Genomic DNA, 13,724 nt, shown 5'->3' with positions numbered 1-13,724 from the left:
AGCCAGGTGATGGGTATTAAGGAGGGCATGTACTGCATGGAGCACTGGGTGTTATACGAAAACAATGAATCATGGAACCCTACATCAAAAACTAATGATGTAATCAAAAACTAACGATGTAATGTGTGGTGATTAACATAACAATAAAAAATTTTAAAAAACTAATGTATGATGACTAACATAATAAAAATTAAAAAAAAAAACTAAAAAAAGAAAAAAAAATTGTTACCAAGTGTAAACCATCCATGTTGTAGCCGCAAAGAGAAATACAAACTACAGAGTAACTCAATCATCCTCTCATGATGTTTTTGAGGCCATGAGAACTGAATGACCAAGTTTGAGCTCCTCATCTTCTTGATGACATTACTCAAGCCTGATGACTTTAGGAGTTCCCCAAACTGGCTTGGTCTCCTTTGTATTTCATGGAGTAATAGGAAATCCTAAGGATGACACATCATTCACTTTCTGAACATGCCTTGACCCTGTATTTTCTTGGTTCTCTTCCTTCCTTTTTTATTTCTTCTTCCCTGACCCATTTTGCTGCCTTTTTCTCCCCATTGTCTTGTGCTGAAACGCCTGGTGTCTTTCAGGCTCTGGCGTCAGCAAGCAAGCACTTTTTTTTGGTAAATGTCTTTAATAATAGTCTAATCTACACCCTTGGAAGATGATTTCCAAAAATATGTCTTTACCTGTATCTTCTCATGAGGATTCCGGTGTCATTTGCATAGAGGATATCTCCTTTTAGTTGTCTGGTTGTTAAACTCATATGTGGCAGCAAAGACCCTTTTTAACTTTAAAATGCCCAAAGTCCTATTGTGATAACACAGACTCCTATTACCAATAAACATTGGCCACCATCAGTGGAACTTTGCTTATGCTCTTCACCATATCTGGATTCTCTCATTTGTTTTTTTCTTCCACCCACCTATGCATTTATCAAGAGGCAGTGCAGTCCTTCTCCCTCCCTGAAAGTCTAGTTCATATTCTTTTCTCCCTTCTTTCAGCAAGGGTCCCTAGTACAATTGAGTTTATAGCTTCTTATTGTTTCATACACAATAGTTCTTTTCTGTGCAACTAGGTAATAAACTATTCTAAGGACTCAAGCCTAAATCCTCACTTTCATTTCCAAAGCACAATAGCCCATTGCTAAACCTACAATAGCAGTGCAATAAATACCTGGTGACTGATTGACTTTAGGATTATGATATGAGTCTGACAGTGAGAGACACAGTCCCTGCCTTCATGTAGCTTACAACCTAGTCTGAGAAACACGTACTAAAATAGCAATTATTACCAATAATTATTTAACTAGAGTTGTAGTTGATACTAAAATTGTCTCTGAGATCCAGTTTTTAATCACTACATCTCTCTTCAGTGAGTCCTTCTGCTCCTGTATCCATGAAGCTGTCTCTTCCAGATTTCAAGCTCAGATCAATTTAAAAAATTGTATCACTCCTCTGACTCTAACTCTGTGGTCCTCAAACTGGGTACTTTTCCCCCAAGGAGATATTTGGCTATGCCTAGAGACATTTTTGGTTGTCATTTAGGGAGGGGAAGGGAGATGTTACTGGCTTCTAGTAGGTAGAGGCCAGAGATACTGCTAAAGATCGTAGGCACTGGAAGGTTGCCACGACAAAGAATTGCCCAGCCCAAAATAACAATAATGCCAAGGCTGAGGACTCCTGCTCAAATGCTTACTCTCTCAGATGTCTTCTGAGTAGTCTTCTCAGCCCAGCTTCCATGTGTTTCTTTTAATCCCTAGACTTATATACAATTGTAATGACAAAGGTTTTTACAATAAGAGCTCTTTGTCTCAGAGAGAAACTAATATTCATAGAATACGTATATTGTTTGTGAGGATGGAGTATTTGTCATAGAAAGATAAATGTAAGCTGCTATCTCCCACAGAAATGAGTTTATTTTCTCACTTTTAGCTTTCCATTGAAAAGAAGTAGTGTGTCAAAGCCTACTTACTATTCTCCACCCTTAAGATATGTTTCTCTGATGCGTCTGACAACTTATACTCAGACTTTCTTTAGATGTAATAACTGTACTATAAAAAAGATGAAGTCTGTTGTAAGAATCCCATAAATGGTAGATTTAATCATGTAACTCATTAATTCTTCACACAAAAATGTTACATCAAAGGCATGTATTTTTAAATTTTTCATTGATAACGTCTGAAACAAAGAAAAAATACCAAACTACATGTGACATCTTTAATAGCACCAATGTTATTTGAAAGCACAGTGGCTTGAAATATATTGGTATTAGTAGATCTGTTCTTTCACTGCAAGAAGAATATATTAGTTTGAATTCTATTCAAATCTTTGAATATCCTAGCTTAAAATACATGCAATTAATATAGCAAACCAAGTGATTAATTACTTAAGAAATCTCTGAAGAAATTTCTACTTTGGAATAAGTGTGAATCTCTAACAAAGGGCTCATCTCTTCACTTCATCCAGCCATTCTGGTCTCCTTACTGTTCCTTGAAACTTGGAGGGAAGCTCCTGTCTCAGAGCTTTCACACCTTGTTCCTTCTCCCTAAACACCCACATGGCTCATCCTCTCACTTCCTTCAAATCTTCACGTATCACTTTCTCGGGGGGGCCTTCCCTCACTCCCTCAATACTCTCTACACTTCCTGCACTATTTTTCTCCCCTGCACTTTTTACTTTCCAGCATGACAAATATTTTACTTATTTATTGTAGTAAGTATCCAATTAATGTGTGTTGCATTCATTTAGTAAATGAAAAGGAAGCAAAGATGAGGATGCCAGCAACATCCATTCTGCTGGAATGGATTTAGTAGGCATGGTCTGGCTCTGGAGTACTAATGCTGGCGGCAGCTTCTAACTCCAGTCCAAAGCCAAGTCGGTGTGATGATGAAACCAAGTGTCCCAACAATGCCTTTCTGATTCGTCCGCTTCCTCACAGTGGCAGAGATTACTTTTTCTTAGAGGGTGGTTCTCAGTTGATATTCTGAGAGCCACTCCTGGAGACCCAGCTAGAGCCAGCTCTTCTCCACAATCTGTCTCATTCATCTTAGATTATCCAGATGTTTCCTATTATACACAACTGAGCCCTGACTAGTATTATGTCCCCATTTTACAACAAGAAAGCTGAACATCAGGAACACTAAATGATAGCAATAGGTCGAGCTCAAGTTTATATGATCCCACAAACAAAATGAACACTTCTAGATTCCTCTTTCAATGACTCAGAATAGTTAAAACTTATTCAATCCCAAAAATTCCTCCTCCTAATCCCTCAGAAACATCAATTTCTGGAACTGATGAATACATATATTCTTTCCAGCCCAGCCCTTTGCCTAGAATGGTTTTGCACCTGCTACTGATGCTTGTTAAGACTGCTCCCAAGAGGCAAGAAAATTTTGCATCTCGGTATCTGAGTGTTTTACATAATATATCCTGTATGATATTTTTGTGGAATTTTCAATATATGTTGTACTGGGAAACTCAAATTAAGTCACACAAATCAGCTTGATTCGGTTATGAAACATCCGTTATGGGTTTACAGTGCATATTATGGATTCAAATCTTCTTGCAACTATGAATGACTTGTTTTTCTTTTCTGATTACTCAGTTGATGACTTATGTGATTTGGGACAATGAAAGACGGAGAATCTAGCTGTTGCTTCCTGTCTTTTGCACATTCTGTTGAACCAGCTAAACTGTTTTTGTGTCTAGTTATTTTTCATGGATCTGTGGAGTTTGCTTTTGAAACTGAAAACATTGTCAGAGAGAAAACCATCTCAGAAAAACATCATGACGGGGGGTGGGGACCCTCTCCATAATTTATATAGTGTTACACAAACAAGCCAAGGAGGGGCTCCTCCTCTGAACAAACAAACTTGGTAACATGGGATTCCATAATAGAGAAAGCAAATGAAGTAGAGGGTATCAGAGGATGAATAAAACCAACATATTTTCTCAGGGATACTTGAAACTTAGTAATACAAGGTTATCAAATACCATGTATTAACTATATTGCACTTTTAACACACTGTTTTTTCTCTTTACTTAAAGAGTTATTCCATGAATTTTTAAGAATTGGTCCAAGAAATTACAGAAGGAATGAACAGCCCTTCTAAAGTTGTAAAACAGATAATAAGAAATTATCATTAGTAAAAATTATTAAGAGAGATTCTGTTTTTGCCATCAAAATCAATCATAAATTGCCCATAGCTCACAAAGAAGTCAGACTCTAACAACAAAGAGAATACCTCTGGAAAATGGCACTTTCATATTATTTAGCATAATTCATAGTTTATTAGGTTTAAAAGAGGAATAGAGGAGGGAGAGAATAAAATCTTTGCTGCCTTTAATAAAAATTATACATATATACATATAAATATAATTATAAATATAATTTATATAAATAAATATATTGTATAAATATATAAAAACATTTATTTATATAAATTATATAAAATATATAAATTACATAAATATATTTACTTATAAATAAATCTTTAAATATATATAAATTATATATAAATAGATATATATAAAGATTTATTTATTTGATATAGAGAGTGTGTGTGAGTAGGGAGAGGGGCAGAGGGAGAGAAACTTCAAGAAAACTCCTCACTGAGCACGGCCTGACCCCCTGCTGTCTCACAACCCATGATGTCATGACCTGAGCCAAAACTGAGACTCGGACATTTAACCGACTGAGCCACTCAGGCACCCCAAGAGAAATTATATTTTTTAAAAAAGATTTTGTATTAGTGAACTGTATCATGAAAACCCATTACAAAAAAAGTTATCCTTGGGGTGCCTGGGTGGCTCAGTCAGTTAAGCGTCTCTGCCTTTGGCTCAGGTCATGATCTCGGGGTCCTGGGATTGAGCCCCAAGTTAGGCTCCCTGCTTAATGGGGAGTCTGCTTGTCTCCCTCTCCCTCTGCCCCTCCCCCCACTTGTGTTCTCTCCCTCTCTCTCAAATAAAATCTAAAACAAAACAAAACAAAAAAGTCATCCCCAAAACATTATATAGTAAGAATAAATAAATAGGATAACTCCTAGAATGTACCAGTAGGCTCAAGGCAGAGGAATTGCCTTAAGTGTGTAGGGGTTGGAGAAAGACCCTGCTATGCAAAGTCAAGCATGTGTAGGGTAGAAAAGGAAACCCTACGAAGGACGAGTCTCATATTTGGATCTGTAGGAAGGGCCCACAATGTACATTTTTAAAAATCATTAAATTCCACAGCCTGACACATTGCCACACGCATAATAGTTCAATAAAATTATTTGTCCAACAGTTTGATACCAATGATGTCTACTGAGCACAGATGCACATGGTAACTCTTTTCTTCCTTCTTCTTGTCTTAAATGGTGACGTGATACTTAGGGCAAGAGAAACCATGTTCCAACCATGAAGCCACAAGCCAATATTTAAAGGATGAAAGAGCAGAAAGATGTAAAAGATGTGGGTCTTTGAGGCTATCAAGGAGCTTCTTCTTCCAGATGTTTTGTTATGTGAAATAATTAGATGTCATATTCTTTATTCCTGAAACCACTGTTATTTATTACAGGAAAAAATAAAGGTCATTTTTATTACTTTTAAGAAAAAAAAATGCATTCTTAATTGATGTGCACCTAAAAGGAAAAATTTATCTTTTATCCTCAAAAATAGGCCTGGTCTGACTTCAAGTCCCCTTTGCCACAACACTTCCAGACAAAACAAACAAAAAAGTCATCTGCTTGCTGATATCTGCAATTCTTCATTTAATAGAACACTTTATCTCAAACATGCGATATGGACTCATACTTAATTGTATAGCACCTGCTTCTGGCATTGCCTTTGGGTCTGCTCCAAAAGAGAATTTCCTGTTTTGTGAACTTTTGGCTCACAAATTCAGATAATCCTCAACATATCTGTTTTTAATTATTACAGGTTTCCTGGTTCAGCTATTGCTAAACTTTTGTACTCAAATTAATCACACTGCTACCATGCACTGCACAAATAACCACCTCTGAATGTCTTCTGCGTCAACCATATTTTTTCCTGGATTTTCTCTCAAACAGTCTCAAAACACCATTTGTGCCAGTAATCAATCCAAATCCACCTGTCTCTGTCTTGCTTTGTGATACAGGAGCTGGACTATATGAACATCTCCCCTTTGGCAGCTGGTGCAATATTAGGCTTTATCAGCAGGGGGCGTTGAAGGGACATCGCTGGAGGAAGGGTTTGCTCTTCCCTGGGGGTTTTTGCTCCCACAATTCTCTCTCGCGCTTTTTTTTTTTTTTTTTTTTTAGATTTTATTAATTTATTCGAGAGAAATTGAGAGCACGAGCAGGGGGAAGGGCAGAGGGAGAGGGAGAAGCAGACTCTGCTCAGTCGGGAGCCAGGTGCGGGACTGGATCCCAGGACTAGGATCACGAAATGAGCTGAAGGCCGACGCTCAACCTACTGAGCCACCCAGGCGCCCTGCTCCCACAACTCTTAAAAGCAAGCAACCTATGGGACACCTAGAAGCGTTCACACTCCAGCAAGTTTTGCCAGGACCACTGCCAAGTCTCACTAGCCCCTCAGAGGGTGGCTTCCCGGTGAGTTTCCCCAAATTCCCAGAATCCTGATTACCAGCTAGTTTCATTGGGGCCCCAAAGGGTGGTTTCTAGGCAGCCATGACTGGTGACACTGCAGTAGCTTTCTCTGCCACTAAGTAGGCCACAGCCACACCCTCTCCAACATGGTCTGGGTGTCAGTGTTGGCCTCCTTTCTTTTCCTTCCATGGGTACTGATCCTCAGCTGTAGAGGTAGCAGCTACTCCCTGTATCTACTGCTCTTGTATTCTGAGTTCTCTTTATTGCTTAGTCATTAATCCTCTGTTATTAGTTAACTATCAACTATTGAATCTTTAGTAGTTAATTCCATGCTATAAATTCATTATTAATTCATTATTAAATAGTAATTCTTTATATTAAAATGTACCACTCAAATTACTAAGTGATTTCTATCTCCTGGGTAGACCCTGACCAACACATCATCTCTAGGTCATTCATAGGAATTCTGCATGTGGTATCTTTATTTTACACAAATGTCAAGAGTCTACTGACTTCCAAATATCAGTTGTAATGTCAGGCCAAATTTCCAAGCCTGGTAATCCAGTACATTAAATTTAATCAATATATATTATTTTGCAAAGGTCCAGCAACAGGAAAGACTCAAAAACATTGAATTTCAGTTGTGGTGTTCTTCCTTAAACCCATTAACATTCATTTTAATGGACTACAAAATTGTAGTCCAAGACAATATTTCAAATATCAGTCTGGGAATTAAATTGCACATCTAAATACTTCAATATTTGGGGAAGTGTTTGGGTATTAGAAATGGACTCTACTATTGCCTACAACTCAAGAATTTGAAATATTTTTTATTTCTGCTAATAATGAGCCTATAGGCAAACTACATTTTTTAATCTATACTTTCAACCCACACTATCGAATATCAGAACATTTGAGATCCTTTGGCTCTGCACTATCCTTTGTCTAGAATGACCAATCGTAGAAAAACTATTCGCAAATCATGTATCTGATAAGGATCTATTATCCAGAATATGTTAAGAATTCATACAACTCAACAAAAAGACAACCCAGTTAAAAATGGACAAAGTATTGGAATAGACCTCCTTCAAAGAAGATATATAAGTGGCCAACAAGCACATGAAAAAATGCTTACTGTCATTAGTCAGAAAAATGTAAATTAAAATCATAATGAGATGCCACTTCATATCCACTCAGATAAATTTTTTAAAATGCAACATAAAATAACTAGTGTTGGTAAAGATATAGAGAAACTGGAACTCTGATACATTGCTAGTAGGAATCTAAAATAGTGCAGACACTGGGAAAGAGTTTTGCTGTGCCTCAATAATTACCATGTGACTTAGCAATTCCACTCCTCAGCATATACCCAAAAGAATTGAAAACAAGTGTTCAAACAAATGTTTATACACAAATGTTCATAGCAACATCACTCACAATAGACAAAAGGTGGCATCAATCCAAATGTTCATCAACTTACGAATGGATAAACAAAATCTGGTATATTTGGAACATTGTTCAGCTGTAGAAAGGAGTGAAGTAAGTACACACGACAATGTGGATGAATCTAGAAAACATTATGCTAAGTTACAGAATCAGGCAAGAAAAATGTCACATATTGTATAATTCCTTTTATATGAAATATCCAGAATAGGAAAATCCTTGGATTAGTGGTTTCCATGGGCTGGAGGGAAGAGAAAATAGGAAATGACTGCTGAATGGGTATGGGGTTCTCTTTTGGGGTGATGAGAGTACTCTAGATAGTAGTGATGGTTGTATAACATTGAGAATGCACTACATGTCACAGAATTTTATACCACAAATGGTTAAAATGGTGAATTTTATATGTATTTTACCACAATAAAAAGATAAATTATGGAAGGGGAAGAATTGGAGGTGGAAAACATAAACAATTATTTCAAGAAGTTTTGTTCTAAAGGGAAACTGAGAAATGATACAGTAGCTGGAAGGGGATATGAAGGGAAGAGTAAGTTTTTAAGATATTGGAAATCTTGCTGTCACATAACAGTTATCAAATAGATACTTGTTGAATGGATGATTAGATGTATGGTTACCAGACAGACATAGAGGGTGGCAGAGCTCACCTTGGGATGAAAAGATGAAGATTGCCATTGATCTGCTAGATCCTTGACAGATGAAATCATGACCCACCTTTGCCTCTGATATTCATGGCCTCACTGTGCTAAAGAAATGAATGATGGCAGTAGGGAAGCAACATAAGGCATGGAAGACCATGGTAGATTTCATCTCAGTTCTCCCTCACATAGTGAGACAGTAGATAAAGGGTCTGTGCTAACAGCAAGATGTGTGAATGAGAATTCCTATTTCCAATTGATTGTTGGTAAATAAAAGAGATGAATAGCTTGTCAAATTGCATAGTTATATATAAATATACTTTGATAAATTCCAAATGGTTGACAAATTGCTGGTTGAAAAACATTCTGTAAATCTTTGGAAATTTGCTTATTTAAGGTTAAAATTATTCGTATCTCAATCTCATTTTTTTATTTTTTAAAAATTTTCAGTATTTTAAACATATGTAAAGGTAAAGAGATAATTAAAGTGATCCTTTATATACAGTTCACCCAAATTCGACAACTATCAACTCACAGCCAACCCTGTTTTATTTATAGCCCTACCCATTCCTCTTCCTACTTCTTGGGGATTATTCTGTAATACCTGCCAAATATCCTATCATTTAACATGTAAATATTTTAGTATGGATCTCTAAAGGATAATTATGCTCTTTAAAAATATAGCCACAAGTGGAATAACAAGATGGCAGCAGAGTAGAAGGACCCTAGGCTCATCTTGTCCCATGAACACAACTAAATTACCATCAAAGCATCCTAAATACCCCAGATATTGGCCTGAAGACTGACAGAACAAACTCCACAAATAAAGGGAGAGAAGAGGCCACATCAAAGAAGTTAGGAAGTACAGAGATGTGGTTCATGGGAGAAACAGATGGCGGGTGCCGTGGAGGAGAAGGAGCCAAGGTTGTGGACAAGGGCGAAAGAGAGGAGCACACAGGAGAATGGACAAGGAAGACATTTCTCCAAATCCACTGGCTTGGAAAATGAGAGGGGCTGAATTTCATGAGTTCTTAAAACCAACGGGGCTTAAAGCTAAGAGTTGGGTTTTTTTTTTGTTGTTGTTGTTTTGTTTTGTTGTTTTTTTTTTAAGACAAGACTCATGTATTTATTTGATAGAGAGAGGGAGAGCAAGCACAAGCAGGGGTTTTAAAGGTCAGTGAGCTTGGCTGGGATAAAGCTCCGAGGGCACTGTCTTGTTCCCAGAGAGAAGGCAGGCAAACAACCCAGGGGCAGACAGCATGGGAACTGCCATCTGAAGAATGCCTAGGGCACACAGTGCCCTAGTCTAGAAGTGCTTCCCTGAGAGGCATCATTCATGGAGATGCCTCTCTGGAAACAAAGGACCTGGCTGGTGCCATTTCCTTCCCCCACCTCTCAGCATAAACAGAGCCACCTGCAGGAAGCAGTGCAGCTTCTACACTGGCTGCCTAACTTGCTTACACCAAGCCCCATGTCTCTGCACTCTGGAGGGACTGCCCTTCTCAGTCAAGCTTGCCTCAGTCCCAGTGTGGTGGTCCCCTACCCCAGAAGACCAGTACAAACCCCTGCCCACACCATGTCTCCTGACCAGCGTTCTGGAGGGCCTCAGTTCTGGTGGAGTTGGTTTCAGGTCTCATTTCACAAGCAGACCAGAGCACACCTAGTTAAAAGTCACCACATTCAGGCCAGGGACCAAACACTGCCCACAGCAGGCAAGGAGAACCTCTGCAGACAACTGTCCTAAAGGATGGAGCAGCCAAAACACAACAGCAGGGCACATGCAGCACACACTGGAGACTCCCTGAAGTGCCAGACCCTGGGCACTACATGACCTTGTCTTCATAAGGCCATTACTTTCAGGAGCAAGAGACATAACTAGCTTTTCTAACACAGAGAAGAAGGCAGAGACTTAGACAAAATTCCATGATGGAGGAATTTATCCCAAATGAAAGAACGATATAAGGCCACAGCCAGAGATCTAAGCAAAACAGATAAAAGTAACATGACTAATGGAGAATTTAAACCAACAATCATAAGGCTACTCACTAGACTTGAGAAAAGAATAGAAGACATCAGTGAGACCCTTACAAGAGATAAAAAAAAAAAAAGTTAAAAAAGAATCAGAGATGAAGAATGCAATAAATGAGATTGGAAACAGGCCTGATGCAATGAACAGCAGGCTGGAAAAAGCAGAGGAATGAATTAGTGACCTAGAAGATAAAATAATGGAAAATAATGAAGCTGAACAAAAGAGAGAAAGAAGAATTATGCAACACAAGAATAGACTTAGGGAGCTCAGTGACTCCATCAAATGTAATAATATTCATATTATTGGAGTTGCAGAAGAAGAAGAGAGAGAAAAGGGGGCAGAAAATTTCAAGAAATAATAGCAGAAAACTTCCCTAATCTGGGGAAGGACACAGACATCCAGATCCAGGAGGTACAGAGAACTCACATCAAAATCAGCAAAAGCAGGCCAACACCAAGACATATTGTAAGTAAATTTGTAAAATATAGTGATAAAAAGTCTTAAAAGCAGCAAGACAAAAGAAATCCTTAACTTACAAAAGAAAACCCATAAGGCTCGTTGGAAACTTCTCAACAGATACTTAGCAAGCCAGAAGGGAGTGGCATGATATATTGAGAGTGGTGAGTAGTGAAAATCTACAGCCAAGAATACTCTATCCAGCAAGGCTCTCATTCAGAACAGGAGAGATAAAGAGTTTCCCAGGCAAACAAAAACTAAAGGAGCTTGTGACCACTAAACCAGCCCTGCATGAAATATTAAAGGGGACCCTTTGAGTGCAAAGGAGAGACCAAAGTGACAAAGACAAGAAAGGAAAGATAAAATCTCCAGAAACAACAAAACAAGTAATAAAATGGCAATAAATACATTTCTATCAATAATTACTTTGAATATAAATGGACTAAATGCTCCAATCAAAAGACATAGAATGTCAAAATGGATTAAAAAAAAAAAAAGACGCATCTATATGCTGCTACAAGAGACTCATTTTAGACCTAAAGACATACCTGCAGATTGAAAGTGAGGGGATGGAGAAACATTTATAACACAAATGGATGTCAAAAGAAACTTGAAGTAGCAATACTTAGATCAGACACACTAGACTTTTTTGTTCTTCTATTGTTTTTATCCTGCTTTGGTATCAGTGTAATAACTGGCCTCATGGAATGATTTTGAATGTGTTCCCTCTATCCCATTATTTGTAAGATTTTGATAAAGCTTGTCATTATTTTTTTTAATGTTTGGTAGAATTCACCAGTGAAACCATGTGGTCTTGGGCTTTTCTGTGCTGGGAGATTTTTTTTTTTTAAATTTAAATTCAATTCACCAACTTACGGTACATCATTAGTTTCAGATGTAGTGTTCAGTACTTCATCAGTTTCGTATAACACCCAGTGCCCAGTGCTGGGAGATTTTTGAGAACTTTCATTCTTATTATTGGTCTAAGAAGATTTCCTACTTCTTGGATTCAAGAATCATAATTCAATCTTGGTAACTTGTGCATTTTTAGGAATTATCTGGGTTTTTCCTCTAAGTTATCTGATGTGTTAGTATATAATTGTTTATAGTAATGTGTTATCACACTATGTATTCCTGTGGTTATCTATTGTATTGTTTTCTCTTCCATTTCTCATTTTGGTTTTTGAGTCTTCTTTTTTCCTTAGTTAATGTAGTTAAAGTATTGCCAATTTTGTTTATTTTTTTAGAAAAAATTGTCATTTTCAATGTTATGTTATTGTTTATTCTGGTCTCTATTTTATGTATTTCTGATTTTCCTTTGTTATTTCCTTCCTTTACTAAATTTCAGCTAAGTTTCTTCTTTTTCTAGTTCCTTGTAATGTTGTTTATTTGAACTTTTTTTTCTTAATACAAGCATTTATAGTATAAATTTCACTGTAACATCTGCTTTTGCTGCATCCTGTAGGTTTTGGAATATTGTGCTTTCTTTTACTTTTTTTTTTTGAGACATATTTTGATTTGCCATTTGACTTCTTATTTCGCCTATTGCTTGTGCAGTAATGTGTTAATATTTATAAATTAAATATTTAATATTTACATTGTAGATTTTCCAGCTTTGTTTTATTGTTGAACTTTAGTTTTGTACCATTGTGGTTGTAAAATAGACTTGTTGTGATTTCAGTTTTCTTAAATTTGTAATATTTGTTATGTCTCTTTTTATGTGATTTAAGCAGGGGATTCTTCTGTGTGTACTTGAAGAAAATGTGCATTCTATTTTTCTTGGATAGAAAGTTTTATATGTATCTTAGAGAACCGTGCATTCTGAAGTATGCTTCAGATAAAAAATGTTCTTGTTGAATAAAAAATAACTTTAACTGAGAGTACTCACTTAAAATAAAGCATATCAGAGGGAAAGTAGGTGGAGGGATGGGTGAAGTAAGTGAAGGGGATTAAGAGTACACTCATCATGATGAGCACTGAATAATGATGTATAGAATTGTTGAATCATTATATTGTATGCCTGAAGCTAATATAACACTGTATGTTAACTCTACTGGAATTAAAATAAAAAACTTAAAAACTTTTTTTAGTTTTTTAAAGAGTAAGTGGACAGAAAAATATATACCATGCAAATAGTAACCATAAGAAGAGTGCAGTGGAATTAATAGCAGATAAAACAGAATTCAAGACAAAGATCATTATCAATGATAAAGACATTTTATAATGATAAAGGAATCTGTTTATTAGAAAGTGGTAAGTCATAATTGTGTGTAAGCCTAATAACAGAGTTTTAAAATATATTAATTAAAAATTGATATAAGTAGGGGCACCTGGGTGGCTCAGTCGTTAAGTGTCTGCCTTCGGCTCAGGTCATGATCCCAGGGTCCTGGAATCGAGCCCCGCATCGGGCTCCCTGCTCGGCGGGAAGCCTGCTTCTCCCTCTCCCACTCCCCCTGCTTGTGTTCCCTCTCTTGCTGTGTCTCTGTCAAATAAATAAAATCTTTAAAAAAATTGATATAAGTAAAGCGATAGTCAATTCCATAATTATAGTGTGAGGTTTTAATATGTCTTT

At 37.0% G+C, this 13,724-nt stretch overlaps 1 protein-coding gene across 1 annotated transcript in view; it reads right to left on the bottom strand.

Annotated features, from left to right (window-relative positions):
• The window catches only part of LOC115936639 (putative olfactory receptor 2W6), a 29,517-nt gene that overhangs the window by 8,419 nt on the left and 7,374 nt on the right, over positions 1–13,724 (bottom strand). The window contains exon 2 of the mRNA XM_081816801.1: positions 5,415–5,484. Coding sequence (XP_081672927.1) covers positions 5,415–5,484 — 70 coding nt within the window. The remainder of the gene's footprint in view (positions 1–5,414; positions 5,485–13,724) is intronic.

The sequence above is a fragment of the Leptonychotes weddellii genome, chromosome 4, assembly GCF_054177405.1.
Source record: "Leptonychotes weddellii isolate Sample4059 chromosome 4, ASM5417740v2, whole genome shotgun sequence".
NCBI lineage: Eukaryota > Metazoa > Chordata > Mammalia > Carnivora > Phocidae > Leptonychotes > Leptonychotes weddellii.
The sequence above is the reverse complement of the archived record's forward strand: the minus strand, read 5'-3'. Positions and strand labels throughout refer to the sequence as shown.